Source organism: Canis lupus, chromosome 25 (assembly GCF_048164855.1).
Source record: "Canis lupus baileyi chromosome 25, mCanLup2.hap1, whole genome shotgun sequence".
In the NCBI taxonomy this organism is placed as follows: Eukaryota; Metazoa; Chordata; class Mammalia; order Carnivora; family Canidae; genus Canis; species Canis lupus.
The window spans coordinates 34,687,053-34,702,561 of NC_132862.1; the positions used below are offsets into that span (position 1 = coordinate 34,687,053).

General features: G+C 45.1%; 1 protein-coding gene across 5 annotated transcripts in view; it reads right to left on the bottom strand.

The window, feature by feature from the left end:
* Positions 1-15,509, bottom strand: part of ETV6 (ETS variant transcription factor 6) — a 239,074-nt gene that overhangs the window by 22,836 nt on the left and 200,729 nt on the right. For all 5 annotated transcript variants that reach the window (XR_012017719.1, XM_072799011.1, XM_072799009.1 and 2 more), the window contains one exon: positions 901-1,446. Coding sequence is in view for 4 of the 5 variants with exons in the window: in XM_072799011.1 (XP_072655112.1) it covers positions 901-1,446 (546 nt within the window). In the remaining variant the exon portion in view is untranslated. The remainder of the gene's footprint in view (positions 1-900; positions 1,447-15,509) is intronic.

The window sequence follows — 15,509 nt, forward strand, 5'->3', positions numbered from 1 at the left end:
GAATGAATTGGACACAGGACGGATTCCATTTCTGCCTTGCACCTTACTTAGTGCTTTTCACATCCGTGTCTCCCAGGGATTTTAAATTCCTCAAGGAAATAATTGTGTTAAATCAACTCTGTGTCCCCCTCCCTTCTAAGGCATTCATGGGTGCATAGTGGGTGCTTAACGAATGTCTCACGAATGGAAGGTGCTCTAGGAAAAGAGCCACGTGGCTGGAGGGTGAGGTGTCTGGAGCATGACTTCACGGAAATTAAGGGCAGACTAGCACAAATACAATGAACAGATATTTTCCCCCAGGTTTCCAGAGCTTTCTTGTCTCAGGGAAGCAAATTTGGGCTTGTCATCATAAAAGCAAAAGAATTTGGGAGTGGTTTCCTTCGTCCAAATGACCCAGCAACACCTGCCTCGAAACCATAATCGTGTTTTTCTCTCCCACCTTCTCCCAAGGTGAAGGCTACACTAAGTTACTGCCCATAGGATGGAATTACAGGTCTAAATTGGAGACAAAGGTTCTTTATGCTGTGTCTGGTCATTAATTAGCTGCTGGAAACTTCAAGACAGGGCCATTAGCATGCTCATAAACCTTTTATTTTAAATGTTTTCGCTTAGCCGTGATTCTGATGTGACTCTCCTTGTAGGCTGGACATAGGACATTTGTTTCTTAACATTTCTGAGGCTCATTAACTACTCTATCCCAGCGGCTCATTAACTAGCCCATTAGGGATTTCACTTCATTCCGGCAGAAGCCTCCACTTGCCCTCGCAGAGCCTTTGAGGGCGCCTATCTGAGGCCATCTAATTGGGAATGGTGTGAGGCTCGCTGCAAGGCAGGGGCGAGAGGGGGCTTTGTGGGTCTCCCTGGAGGCTGGAGTGGCGGTGAAGGGGTGCGCTCACCTACCTGCTATTCTCCCAATGGGCATGGCGTGCTCCTCGGGTGGGGAGACAGACACCATGATGTGGTTCATGTACGCCAGGTCTTCCCGATGGGAGAGGTTGATGGGCTTCCCTTCCCTATGAAGCCCGTCCTCGGAGAGCCTGGACTGTTTGAAATCCACGGAGTGCCGGGGGTTCAGGATCAGAGGGTGCATGATGGGACTGGGCATCAGCTGGATCACGCGGGTGCTCTCCTGCCGGGGGCTCGATGGCTTCGGGTGAGGCTCAGAGGATGGTGGGCAGTGGTTATTCTCCATGGGAGACACTGACAGGGGGTAGGACTCCTGGTGGTTGTTCTCCTGGTGGAGCCTCGGCCCCTGGGCCCTCTCGGCCGGGGAGAGGCGGCGGATCATGTTGTCCAGGGGGGACCGGAGGGGCCGCTGCTCGGGGTCGGGAGAAGGCCGGTGATTGGCTGTGACAGGTGATCTAGAACGGTGCAACAGTTCAATGGTGGGGGGGTTGTGGTGCACATTCTCCACTGGTGGCCTTGGGGTCCTCTGGACACAGTTATCTGTGGAGCAGAAGGAGAGACAATCACTGACCCCAGTGGACGGTTGGGAGAGGGACCCTGCTGCAGTCCTAGAGGTAATGAACAGTGGAGTCCAGGCATGTGCCGGGCAGACCTTTCATCCCTTGAGACGGAGTGTCTTTCCCACTGCTTAAAAAAAACAACTGAAGTACACATACTTGAAATTCTTTTCCTACACTAGACAGGCTAAGAATGTCTACAAGCATTCCATTAATCACTTACTAGTAGCTTATAAACACAAGGAAGCCAAACTCGTGTCCTCTAGCTCTTTGTTTCTTGACTCTCTGACGTTACTTTTGGGGTCCTTATGGGTTTCTTTCTAGACACTCACTGACTTGTATTTTCATAGCTGATTTTACATATTCTCTACCTCTGGGACGTTGTTGGTGGTGTTAATGATACTACTACTACTACTACTACTACTACTACTACTAAGGTAGTTACTATATCCTTGGTACTGGATTACATTGTTTAAAATGTGTAACACTCCTAAGTAGAACATGCTGATACCAGTACTCTTATTTTACAGGTGACAAAATGAAAGCGTACAGAAGTTAAGCAACTTTCTCAAAAACACACAGTCAGCTAGGGAATGAGACCCAGACTCCAGTAAGAATCTAGAATCTAGGATCCATTATGATATCTGCCCTTTTGCTATCTACAGAAGCCCAGGGAAAAAGTTATAGCAAAACTTGCTTTAAGTATGGACAGTGGGCCTAATTTACAGATTGGCAATCTTGTACTTGAAGGAAGATTCAGGATCACTTTGTTTCTGAGTGCCCTTCAAAATGCTCAGAGACAGGCAGAGGTAAGTTAAGGAAAAGGAGGGATGAACACCTCCAATGATGCCTCTGTACCATCCCACTTGAACTTTCAAGCGGGTGATATCCGAGCGAAGACAACGTTGAAAATGTGCACAGCTCAGCAACAGAAGTAGTTCTGTGGGTTGGGTTGAGGGAGGGACCAGCACACACGTGGCTTTAGGAGTCCCTGTTTAGGGGGAGGAAGGGTGCAAGAATCTGCCTACAAAAAATGGAGATTTCCAGAGTGCATCCCACTCATCTTAATGAGGTTTCTCTGGTCACATCTGTTCCCAGAACTGTCTCACCAAAAGGATGCATACACTTTCAGGTCCTTGTTCTGGTCAAAGATTTGTCTATGATTCTAAGTAAAGCAAATCAAAGATACCTCCTTTGTCCATTATGCCAATATCTCTATGAAGAACATATAAAGGGATCCAGGAATTTGATAGGGTTAGTACACAGAGATTGAGGTGGTAATGTCACAAAGTTTTACACGGGATTCATAGAAAAATGGGGACTCTTCTAGCTCTCAGTTATATGAGAGAGCAAACAAAGAAATATTCATGATCACTTAATAAGCATCTGCTTGAAGGCAAAAGGTTTATTTTGTAGCTACTGTGTAACCCACTGCCATGAATTTAAAAGTACTTATTTATTGGAATAGCTATCAATGGGAGACTAGCTTAATAAGTTATACCATATCTCTAAACAATGGAAGCTCAGACAGATGTAAAATGGAATAAAGAGTGTCTCAATATTCTGCTAAGGACTGGTCTCCAGGCTCTATGATTAGGGATGTAAGGCCAGGTGAAATATTCTGGTTTGCTACCACCTTTCTATGATAAAGGAGAGGAGTATTCTAGTTTCAGGAAAAGACAGAGTGGTTTGTATCAAACTAACCTCCCTACATATACAAAAGATGGAATCTGGATACCATACATTTACAAAAGTTATTTGAAGGTGCTGGAGAAAACTGAAGGGGATTTTACTCTTGAAAGAAGAGAATTGCACAGGTGAGATCCAAATTCATAGAGCCCTGAGGGTCCTCCTTAGTCCCTCTAGCAGGGGGCAGCTGGAAAATGAACTGGAAGTTGTATAATCTGTCAAGGAATAGAGTATGAGGCTGCCAGAATGGCAAAAAAATGAGAAACCAAATCCCATAAAAGGGAGAGCCTCAGGGACAGTAGCCACTAAATTGGCACATAAAGTTCCCTCAAATCCTTAACATGTGCTCCTGAATAGCATGTGGGGTGTGTGTGTGTGTGTGTGTGTGTGTGTGCATGTGCGTGCACGTGTGGAGTAGGGGGCAGGGCTTCTAAGGAGCTCAGTGAAAAGCAACAGCTGTATGGCTGAAAGATAAGAGCAGGAATGTCAGGTATTGGCCACTGTATTGGAGACAGAATTCAGAATTTCAGTCCTAGCAACAAAGGCTCTATAAGCATCTCTGGCTCTTCATTACCCCAGAATAGCCACACTTTAGGAATAAGGGCTAGCTCTAGGACAAAGGGATTTGCCTGAGGGCTAAAGGCAAAATTGACAAAAATCTGCCCTAACCAAATGTTAAGACTACAGACTCAAAGTGATTGGTTAGTCGTTTACCTGCTAGAGCAAAAAATCAACATTCTTCAGAGGAATATAACATAATCTAGAATCTCTATGATGTACCATTTATAATGTCCAGTATTCAATAAAAATTTTCTGGATATGTGGCAAAAACAAAACAAAACAAAAAACCAGAAAAAATGTGACCCCATAATCAAGAGGAAAGGCAGTCAACAGAAACAGACTCTGAGATCATCTAGATGTTGGTAATAGCAAAAGAGAACCTTAAAATAATGATTAGAAATAAGTGTAAACACTTGAAGGAAATGGTGGTCATGATGAGATATGATAGAGACGGTCAGAAAAGAAATGGACATTTAAAGAAGATTCAAGTACTAAATAGACACAGTATCTAAAAGATGGGACTGGATGTACTTAATGGCAGATTAGGAATGACAGAAGGAAGGGTTAGTAAATTTGAAGACAGATCGATAAAAATTAAAAACAAATAAATAAACAGATCCTCAGTGACCTGTGGAACACTATTAAATGGTCTAATGGACATGTGATTGGAATCTAAGAAGGAGAGAACAGAAAGAACGGGACCAAACAAAATAAATAGCCCAAAAAACCCTCCAAACTGAATAATGACCAAATGGTCCCCAAATCTGGTAACAACAACAAAAACAGGAAACTTTAAGATCCAAGATGCTCAGTGAAAACCAAGCAGGATAAATACAAAAGCTACATCCAGTCATTTCATAGTCAAACTGCTGAAAGCCAAAGATAAAGAGAAAAATCCTGAAGCAACCAGACAGGAAAAAAAAAAAAAGGTACACTATGTACAATGGAAAAGTTATACTAATTACAGCTAACTTCTTTTTTGAACACCCAGAGAAAGAGAGAAAGAGCAAGAGAGCGCAAACATGTGCACTAGAAAGGTATGGATGGAGACCCATAGGCTGAAAGACACTTAAGAGCCACATCAGCCACATCAACCATCTGCAGTGTAGAGATTCGTTTGGATTCTGATTCAAGGAAACTGTAAAAACATTGTACAGGATAGGTGGAAACAATGCAAACAGTACAAAGATATCTCATGATATTGAAGAACTGTCAGGTGCCGTGATGGCTTTGTGATTATGGTTTTATAAAGGGTCCTCGTCTTTTCAGACCTGTACTGATATATTTACAGATGAAACTGTGTATCTGGAATTTGCTTTCAATTAATTTGGGACGGTGAAGCAGAGGGTAGGTGGGGGCACAGAGGAAACAAGATTGGTCATGAGTTGATCATTGAAGCTGGTGATGGGTACATGGTGGTTTGTTAAATAATTCTCTCAAGTTTTGCAGAAGTTTGATATTTTCCACTGTAAAAAGCATTTCTTTTCTTTTCTTCTTCTTCTTCTTCTTTTTTTTTTTTTTTTGCTTTTGTTTTCAAGTACTCAGTCAACCTTGCAAGGATATAGGTTGGGATAACAAGTCCTAAATTTTTCATTTTAACCCAACAGCAAATAAATGCTTACAAAGTACTTAACTGATTAGGTCTTTTGAGTTAATTTTAATGGCTGAGATGACTAGTATGGCAGAAATGACCTGCAATCTTTCGGAGATGAGGCAAGTCTTCTTTTCATGGTCAATCTGGACTTCTGCTGTACCCTCCCCCCACCCCGATGAATTGATCTCTTCCCTGTCACAGAACATGATCATGATAGTCAACTACTATCATGCAAATGCAACTAGTTGCATTTTCTTCTATATGCCATTGACAGAATATCTCCCTTTACTTAAAAGCTTATTAAGGTTTAAAAATACTTAAGGATGATGAAGACCATGTACTGAAAAATTCTACTTCCTGATTCCATTTCCTGTCTTACAAATCTCAAAACGGACAAAGGCGTTGGCCCGTAGTCTGGTCACCTGCTGGCCCTCTTTGATGTCCTGGGTTTCAAGGCTCATTGCATGGGTGTGCACTCGGGGCAAGCCTTAGGAAGTCTGGGCGGACTCTGAGAGGAAGAGTTTTCATGCCAAGGGTAAAAGAGGAACTGATGTAATGTCCTGGAGAGATTTCACTCTCTGTTCCTGCCCAGATCTTTGGGAACAATGAAGGAAGGAGACAGTGCTCTGGTTAATCCAACTCAGATTTTACTTTTGACTCAGGGGTCCAGGCAGGAACAGGACTTGGAGGAGATTGATTTATTTATTTCTCTGCAGACAGCACTCAAAGAGGAAGTACTTGATGAAGTTGATAACATTAATGGTAGAGAACTGGATCCAAGGTATTTAATTCCAGGCTCCTGGTGGTCTGGGCACAACCACTGTCAAGGCTGAACGGCCTGCAAGGAGACCTTCCAAGCTTTGTTGCAGTTTGCAAAGCATATGCCCACATACGGAGCAGGCTCTGACGTTCCTCCCCTACTGCCTGCTGCCCCTGTTATTATAAAGTTGGCAGCAGGGTATGGAAACTTATGAGACCAGAGCCGGCAGGCAGAGAAGCTCCGGACACAGGAAATGCACTGAGCGGACAGTGGGTGCATTAAATCCCCCAGATGTAGGAGTCTTCTGTCTAAAACAAGAAGATTTTTTTGGTCTGGCCTTGATGTCTGGGTTTATTCTTGGTGAATTGCCCAGCGAGAGCTGGGAAATTATCCACATTGCCCTGGGTCTGAAGGTCTTGATATGGGACGGAAATGCGCAAGAAGGAGGGAGGGAAAGCCACATGTAATTAGTCAGTGTGGGCATGGAGGGTAGTGGGGAGGAAGACCAAGGACTGGTAGGGAACCCATTCTGGTTGAAAGTATTTTCTAAACACTTAATACAAGTAATCCCTTTTTTCCACCAAAGAGCCCCACATAAATTGGGCTTTAAATGTGAAGATTACAAAAAAAAAAAAAAAAAAAAAAAAAAGATTTTATTTCTTTACTTATTAGAAAAGGTGGTCTACTTAAAATTCATCAAAAGTTGGTCCAGTTGAATCAGGTTATGAATAATGAATAACTAGTAAACTGAAAATAAACAAAAACTGCCTTTGGTTAAAGTTGTGGGCTTTCAGTAGGAAATTTCCAGGGTAAAGCAAAGGCTCAAGCTTCTGTCTCACCCAGAAGGATTGCATTTCCGAGGATCACATTTCCACTACCTCACTTTCCCTAAGGCCATAGATGGTGATAAGAGAAGTTAGTCAGGGAGATGCAAATCAACAGGCCCAGCAGGTAGCTTAATCATCAGCCTCAGTCCACTGTGTTCCACATTCTTCTGGAAGGAACCACTTCCCAGCATGACTTTGTAAAAAATTAGTGGGAACCACACGTGATATAAAGAGCTATAGAGATTAAATGCTCTATGCCTTCCCATGCAATTCAAAATAGATTTTCTACACAAGCTTAGATTTTGTCACCTTCTGTTACGGGTTGAATTCTGCTACAGACACGCCCCACATCCCTCAATTCATATGTTGAAGTCCCAACCCCCTAAAACCTCAGACTGTGACTTTATTTAGAAATAGGGTCATTGCAGATGTCATTACCTAAGACGCGGTCATAGTAGAACAGGGTGGACCTCTAATCCAATATGACTAGTGTCCTTACAAAAAGGAGAATTCGGACATGTAGACAGGCATCGATTGCATGACTGGAAGGGCATGTTCTGCCCCATAGTGATTAAAAATATGTGTCAAACCATAGAACCTTCAGTGATGCCAACCACATTTCAAGTAGTGTCCTGGGTGCAGTGAATGGAAGGAAAAGTGGTCCTTGCTCTCAAGGATATTGTCGTCTAATGGAGAAGGCAGACATAGAAAACACCAGAAAAGGCTAAAGGTGCTGAATTAAGAGTCAGTCACATGCAGCATGCCATGTGAAGAAGGCAGAGATCTACCAATCAAGGAATACGGAGCAAACCACCAGAAGCTAGGAGAGAGGCACAGAACGGATTCTCCCTCCCAGCCCTCAGAAGGAACTGACCCCGTCCTTACCTTGATCTTGGACTTCCAGCCTCTGGGACTGTGAGACAGTAAATTTCTGTTGTTTAAGCCACCCAATTTCTGGCGCTTTATTATGACAGCCCTCCAACACTTCCACTCCCCCCCACCCCCTGCACCCTGCCACTCCTTTCCCACGAGGTTCCACCGAGACCCTGCGCTGACCCTCTGCCTGCCCATCCAGCCCGTTCGCTTCGGCAAGTTGCCACTGAGTCCCCCTGCAGGGCCAGAGACGAAAGCCACCCACCCAGGTTTGGAGTGTACGATTCTCAGATGTGTGAGGTCTCAGACAGTAAAGTCCAAGAGAGCTCCCAGAGTTTTAGAAGCGTGTGCTGACGGAGGCTGAAAGAAACAAAATAGGTGACTTGCAGGAGTCTGGGAGGCTTCATCTGTATGCCTGTGGGCGGAACAACCTCCAAACTGGCTGGCCTCTGTCAGCGGCTCTGTAGGGATGGACGAATGAATGGATGGATGGACAGACACATGGACGGAGGATGGAGAAAACAGCACAGAGGGAAGTCTGCCCACTGCAGTCTGAATACGCCCCCGCACAAAAGAAGTTGAATGAAGAAATCAATAGGTCCAATTAGACCTGGAGTGGGGGAGCCCTGTGAATCATTTATAGGGAGGGGGTCTGGGTGGCACAGAGATAAGTCAGAGTGCTGGAGAGGGAAAAGAAAGAGAAAGATAACAGAGGGCCTCCTGCTCTGGAGGTGAACCCAAACTCCCTCCATCTCCTTATCTCAAAGGGCTATCTTCAGAAAGCACTTCCCTAGGGGTAACAGGAAGTTTCTTGAAAACTTCCTGGCTACTGGGGAGAGTTAGTCATGCATATTAGAGATCTCTCACGCTGAAACTTCTGGTTGAATAGAGCCAGCTAGCCCCTGGGCCAGGAGCAGCCTCCACAAGACTGGAGAAAGCCAGAGGAGGGGGCGGGGGGGGGGTGGGGGGTGGGGGGTGGGGGGAAGCAAGGGCGGTCCTCCCAGAGGTAGACAAGGCCCAGAGGGATGAAAAGAGGCTCTGTGCATGACCCCAGTGCCTCCACACTTTCCCATCACAGTCAAATGCTGCATCAGGGGACAAGGGTCAGAGGGTAAAAAGTCATGCTGCCCCAAGACTCTGAAATACAGGAAGTAAAGCAGGAAGAAGAGGCAGGCCCTAGCAGAGGGGAACAAGGGAGCAAGGGGAATGGGTGCTACCTGGTGCCCTGGGGACAATGGAAAGTCCAGATTTAGGCCTGGTCTTCCCCTGCTAGAACTTCATTATTTCCAGCCAGATCCAAGAATCCCAGAATTGAAAGGGGGTACAGAAGGTTAATCTTGTAGTTCTTAAATGTGAGGGGAGACAGCTGGAAGATAAATAGGTCCCAAAGGGGTCATGGAGGGCCTACCATACCCAGGTACTACAAGGTAACAAAGCACAAGCACTGCTCCTTTTCCAAACAGGCTGTGCAATGAGAACAATTGAGGTTGGCACTTTAAATGTACTTTCCCAGGATGCCTGGGTGGCTCTGCGGGTTAAGCATCTGCTTTCAGCTCAGGTCAGGATCCTGGAGTCCTGCATCAGGCTCCCTGCTCAGTGGGGGATCTGCTTCTCCCTTTGCCTCTGCCCCTCACTCCACTTGTGTTCTCTTTCTCTCGAATAAATAAAATCTTTAAAAAAAAGTATTTTCCCATAGAATGTAACAGAGGGGGCCTGGTTCATCCATGAAGGAGTTCTGGTATCAGACTGGGGAGGCAGCAGGCCCTTCCTATCTGGGATGCACAAGCGTGGTGTTTGCACAAAGTGCCTTCGGTCACAATAATGGGAATGGTTAGGAAAACTGGGGTTTGGAAGTAAGAAAAAACCCCAACCATTGCACAACAATGTGGATATATGTAACACTACTGGACTGTATATAACCTTAAGAATGGCTAACATGGTAAATGTTATGTGTATTTTATCACAACTAAATTTGTTTTAGGTTTAGAACACAACAAGAAGAAAATCCCAACCAAATAGTGGGAAGAAATATCAAATAATGATAAAGAATAACATTTATTGAGTGCTTGCCATGTGGTAGATGTTGTTCTAAGGGCATTTCCTATTAACTTGATTCTTTCTTTATCACATTCAATAGGTACTGACATTATCCTTCTTTTCCAGGTGGAAACTGAGACCAAGGAAGTTAACTCATTTGCCTAAAGCTACAGAGCCAGTAAATGGAGGAGCTGGGATTTGAACCCAGATGGCTGGTATCCAGAGCACACATAGACACTATTATGCTCTTTGGCTCCATCAAGCTTTGTATGATTAACACAGATGTCAGGCCCCAGCCAATGGCCTCCTTGACACTTTAATCATCAACATGATCCCAGCAAGACTAGACAATCAGGAAAGTTTTTACAACTACCAGTAATAGGATGGCTGCATCAGCTAAAAACTTCATCCACCCTGGTGCCTATTCAGCAGCTATACTGAGGGACCAGCTCCCAAGGAGTGACCAGCACCAAGGGGCTGGTTCCCAAGGGGGATGACAGCCAGTGTCTCTGCTCTCAGAAGCCAGTGCCAGACTCTACATTCACTTTTCTCCCAGGCTGGGGGATTTTCTTCATGCTAAGTCCATTCATTCTGAGCAGTCAAAGATCTACAGTGGATTAATTCGGTCCAAATCAGTGTGAGTTTTGAACATCATGAATTGCAGATATACAGTGGTGTCTCAAAAGTTATCTTTGATGGGGCACCTGGGTGGCTCAGTTGGTTAAGGGTCCAATTCATGTTTTGGCTCAGGTCATGATCTTGGGGTTGGGAGATAGAGCACTCTGTTGGGTTCCACAATCAGTGCAGAGTCAGCTTGAGATTCTCTCTCTCCCTCTTCTTCTGCTCCTCCCCTGCATGAGCTCTCTCTCTTTCTCACATAAATAAAATCTTAAAAAAAAAAGTTATCTTTCAGTTTTTTGTCTGTTTAGATTTGGGAGTTTCAAACACCATGAGGAAGAAAAATTATAAGCAGGTTTGCTGGCATCTGCCACATTGTTACCCTGCTCAGGGGACCTGGCATGGCCTCCTAATCTCCCCAATTCTACTCATTGCTCTGCTTCATCTTCTGTTCTGTTTTCAGAGTGTTTGCATAAAACACATGAACAAAAATGTTATTTTGGTTGGCTCCTTCATGTTGCAATGAAATGAACACAGGCATTTAGAGCTTTGTGGACCTAGGGCTAAGTTTTAATTTTGCTACTTGGTAGCTGTGTGATCTGGAGGCTCTTAGCTTCTATCTCCTCATCTGTAAAGTGGGGTTAGCATTACTTTATTTATAGAGTAGCTGTGAAGATGAAATGACGTGGACACCTAAGACCTTAGAACAGGGTCTGGCACACAATAAATGTTAGTTATTATTTTGTTACTATGAAGCAGATCATATACCGTGTCTTCTTTAATTATCTCATTAAAATCGTGTTAGATTTCCTTCCTCCAAAGCAGTCTTTGGGCATGTGGATTTGACACCCTTGGGTTAAGGGTGGAAAGAAAACATTTTCATTAATAAAGCAATCAAAGGGATCCCTGGGTGGCACAGCAGTTTAGCACCTGCCTTTGGCCCAGGGCGCGATCCTGGAGACCGGGGATCGAATCCCACGTCGGGCTCCTGGTGCATGGAGCCTGCTTCTCCCTCTGCCTGTGTCTCTGCCTCTCTCTCTGTGTGACTATCATAAGTAAATAAAAAATTTAAAAGAAAATAAAGCAATCAAATAAATGAAAATCTCTGGGCTATCCCAGAATGCATGTCACCCTACCCACTCCCCACAAAGAAATGACCTCTCTATTCTCTGGGCTGTTACCATGTGCTGGTTGTAGGGAGAACTGAGGTCAACTGTTTCAACACTTGAAAGTTCTCACCATTCACTTACTATTTCCAGGTCCACCTGGTGGCAAAGAGCTGCTCCAGGGTAACACTGGTGTCTTAAAAGTGTATCCTCCATTGCCGAAACCATTACAGCACTGCATGGGTGAATGTTTTCAAATTAAAGTGGTTAAACATCACCCCCACTCCATGCTCTTAGATGGGGCAGAGGAGAGGATGGGAGTAGAGATCGATTTTATTTATTCATGAGAGACGCACAGAGAGAGAGCGCACACGCGAGAGAGAAGCAAAGACACAGGCAGAGGGAGAAGCAGGCTCCACGCAGGAAGTCTGACGTGGGATTCGATCCCAGGTCTCCAGGATTAGCAGGCCCTGGGCCGAAGGCGGTGCTAAACCACTGAGCCACCCGGGCTGCCCCTGATCTGAAATTCCTGCTTTTGGTGAAAGAAACATATCACTTTTTTGTTTTGTCTCCTTCCTATATAACTATCTACCTAACCTCTAACTCATGTGTATTATGCAGATAAAAATGAGTCCCAACAAAGAAAAGGGATCCACTTGAACTGAGGCTGTCTGCCATGAGATAAGGGGATGGTGTCACTCTGGATTTGACCACTAAGAGGGGTAATATCACCAGCAGTTCTTGATAGGGTGAGCCAAGGCAGGACAGAAGCGATGTTCAACTGTTTCTGAGCAACACCAAGCAGGACACTAAACTTAGAATTTCCTGGATTTAGTTACCTAAATGGTAACTAAATGTGACAGTAGAAAAATGTGTCTTATTCACCTTCCTATCACCCAGGGAGACGAAGACTTTGGAGGGAATGTAGGACTCGAGAGCAGAGGAGATCTGAGAACGTTCAGTCTAAGCCCTGTTACAACCTGAGAAACCAAGGGCCAGAGAAGAGAAACCCGGCCTTTAAGCTGTATTCTGGCAAAATACAGGCTCTGAGCTTGGTTTCCTGACTTCCAAATCCCATTCTTTAAAAGATTTTTATCTAAGCTGACCATGCGTGCCAGGTTGTCCGGGGTGGTCCTGGTTTGTGCCTGTTGCCCGGCAGGCCTGCTGGTGGAGTTCTGTCTCCCTGTCACAGTGGCTCAGTATGAGTGAGAGATTATAAGGCTGTCTTCGTTGTAGGAAACTGTGTTCTCTTCTCATAAGTAACTAAGGGAAGAGGGTGGCAATGCTGCTTCTCCTGGACCTGGACAGTCCTTGGAGGGCTGCTTTGCCCAAGGCATGACGATGGTCAGAATAGCATACAATATGGAGATTAACGAGTGTTTACAAAATAAAGGGTAACTGGAATTAGTCTGACCACCCACCTCTCCCCTCAGAGCCCGGAGGCGAGCCTCTGAGCTGTAGCACCAGCTTCCAGTTCTGGCACTGCCACGCAGCTGCCAGGGAGGAAGGCGAGATTTCAATGTCAGGCACTCACATGCGATATCTGCAGGGATCTGTTGCTAGATTAAACAAGATATGTTTGTGTTGTGACCTCAATTCCCGTTGTGAAATGATGAATATCGGAATTGGTTCAATCAGTGGCAGTGAGGAGGTGAAATCACGGGGAGAGGGTAAATGAAGCTTTGTCTTTGCGCTTCACTCTGCACACCTCACGGTGCCAGGCTGTTCACGGGCCGCCTCCGTTCTACTCTGGAATGTTCCTGTTCTCTTTCCATTCTGCCATAGTATCCCTGCGTCATCAGGTCAACAGCAACATACTTTTACAAAGGACTGAGCCCCCAATTATGTGAAATAGATCACTGGGGATATTTATTATTCGATATGTAGAATTTCACTTCACAGATTTGTCTTTTTTCAGGACCAGATCTTTCTGTGCATCAACAGATGTCCATTTTAGTGTTTTACCATTCACAAGGAAGTGTAGCGGCATTAATTCTAGAGACCAATCATGTTGAGCTGATAGTTTTTCTTTTAGTTTGGAGAAAAGGGAAAGAGGTAGGAGGTATCTGGAGGTAGGGAACTTGTAATGACCCATTCCCCTCTATAGAAGGTCCCCTTGTCACCAATGGCAGACTGGGGGCAGGCAGCCTGTTTAGTCATCTCAGTGCCTTGTACAGCTCTTCTCATTTGATACCATCTGACAAAGACCTAAACTTCCCTTCTCATGTGTCCACCTGTCCATCTGAGAGAATCGGCTGACTGGGCATGGACACTCAGGTCTTGATTCCTGGCTGACAGCTTTAAGTAATGGTCTCTGAGGACACACTACTTCTAAGAGCTGGGTCTGAAGTGGAGCTCACTGGTCCACAGGGTGATGAAGCCCTTGACCTTGGTCTCATTAGCTCCATTCTTTTACCTCCTGAGCCACCACCAGCACCACCATCATAACATTCAAGAGCACAGCTCATTATGGTGTATGTAGCAGCACATCCGTATTTACTTGGTCTGAGAGTAGCTCTGAGAGTTAGCTGGGCTTTCTCTATTGATTAGCTGCTGCAAATGAGAACAACAAACACCTACTTCTGAGTCAAATCAGACCAAGGGATAAGAAAGGATTTGTGGTGTAAGACCAAAAGCTTCCAATCACATCTGGGAATAAAAAGAAGAATAGGAATTCCAAATGGGATTTCTTTTCTTTTTTTTTTTTTTAAATAAGGAGAACAGAAGGGGCGGGGGCATCACACACCTTTTGTATCTGAGGAGGCAAACTAGGTAATACGATTCTTGCCTTAATGTCAAGCTTCAGTAAATCCACCTCCTCTTCTCTGGAATAGCTGTTGGCTATTATGCAACCCGGAAACGTACGTGGCAGGAAGAGCAAAAGAACAGAGAAGCTGAATTATGTGTGTGTGTGTGCTGTGTGCCTGTGTGTGTGTGTGTGTGTGTGTGTGTGTGTGGCGGGGGTGGGGCAGCTGCTAAATTAAAAAAGGGCAGAGCTGGAGGCAGAAAAGATGAGAGAAACAGGCAGGGAGCGTGCAAGAGCCGCTCCTTTATCCTCCATCACGAAAGCAAGGGGGCCCTGCTGTGAGCCACTTGGCACGTGGAAGGGATGGCAGGTCGCCTGTAGTCAGGCTCTCTTTTGTGAAGTGTTAATTAAAAAAACAAATACCTTCTCATTTTTTAATTTGCCAACAACAAAACCAAAATATTAGCCCTGCTCTCAAGGAGGCTCAGTCAATTTAAGGAAATACCCTAAGGAACTGGGTTGTAGGCCTCAAGTAATCTGGTCCTGAGGCTAAGTACAGGTTGAAAAGCATTACTTTGCATCCCTGTGTCTGTAGCCTTACTGACCTGCGACCTGCGTGCACTGGGACAGAGACACGCTGCATCTCTGTTCAATGGGGTGATGCACCAAGTCAGATTTTAAATTTTTTTTTTTTTAATTTTTATTTATTTATGATAGTCACACACACACACACACACACACACAGAGAGAGAGAGGCAGAGACATAGGCAGAGGGAGAAGCAGGCTCCATGCACCGGGAGCCTGATGTGGGATTCGATCCCGTGTCTCCAGGATCGCGCCCTGGGCCAAAGGCAGGCGCCAAACCGCTGCGCCACCCAGGGATCCCAAGTCAGATTTTAATAACTGATTTCTGCACCCAAACACCTGCTTTGGAACGATGTCCAGGGCCACAGTTCAATTCTGGTTCTTTTTCCTGTTAGTTTACTACTAATTTTTTTAATGACTTTTTGACTTTATGACTACATGGGCTTACCAGAGAGGAATAGCACGGGCGCATCAGAAGTAGGCACGCATTTTACCAATGAGCACACCGCAAGAAACCACCTTTGGTGCACGAAAGAGGAACCCCTCGCCCACCAGAGTTCATGGGGTTTGAGTCTGTCTTGTTCCCCCAGCTTTTATTACCCTCTAGTCACAAATTTTCAAAGATCCTCTACCCCCTCTTCCCGCCCCCC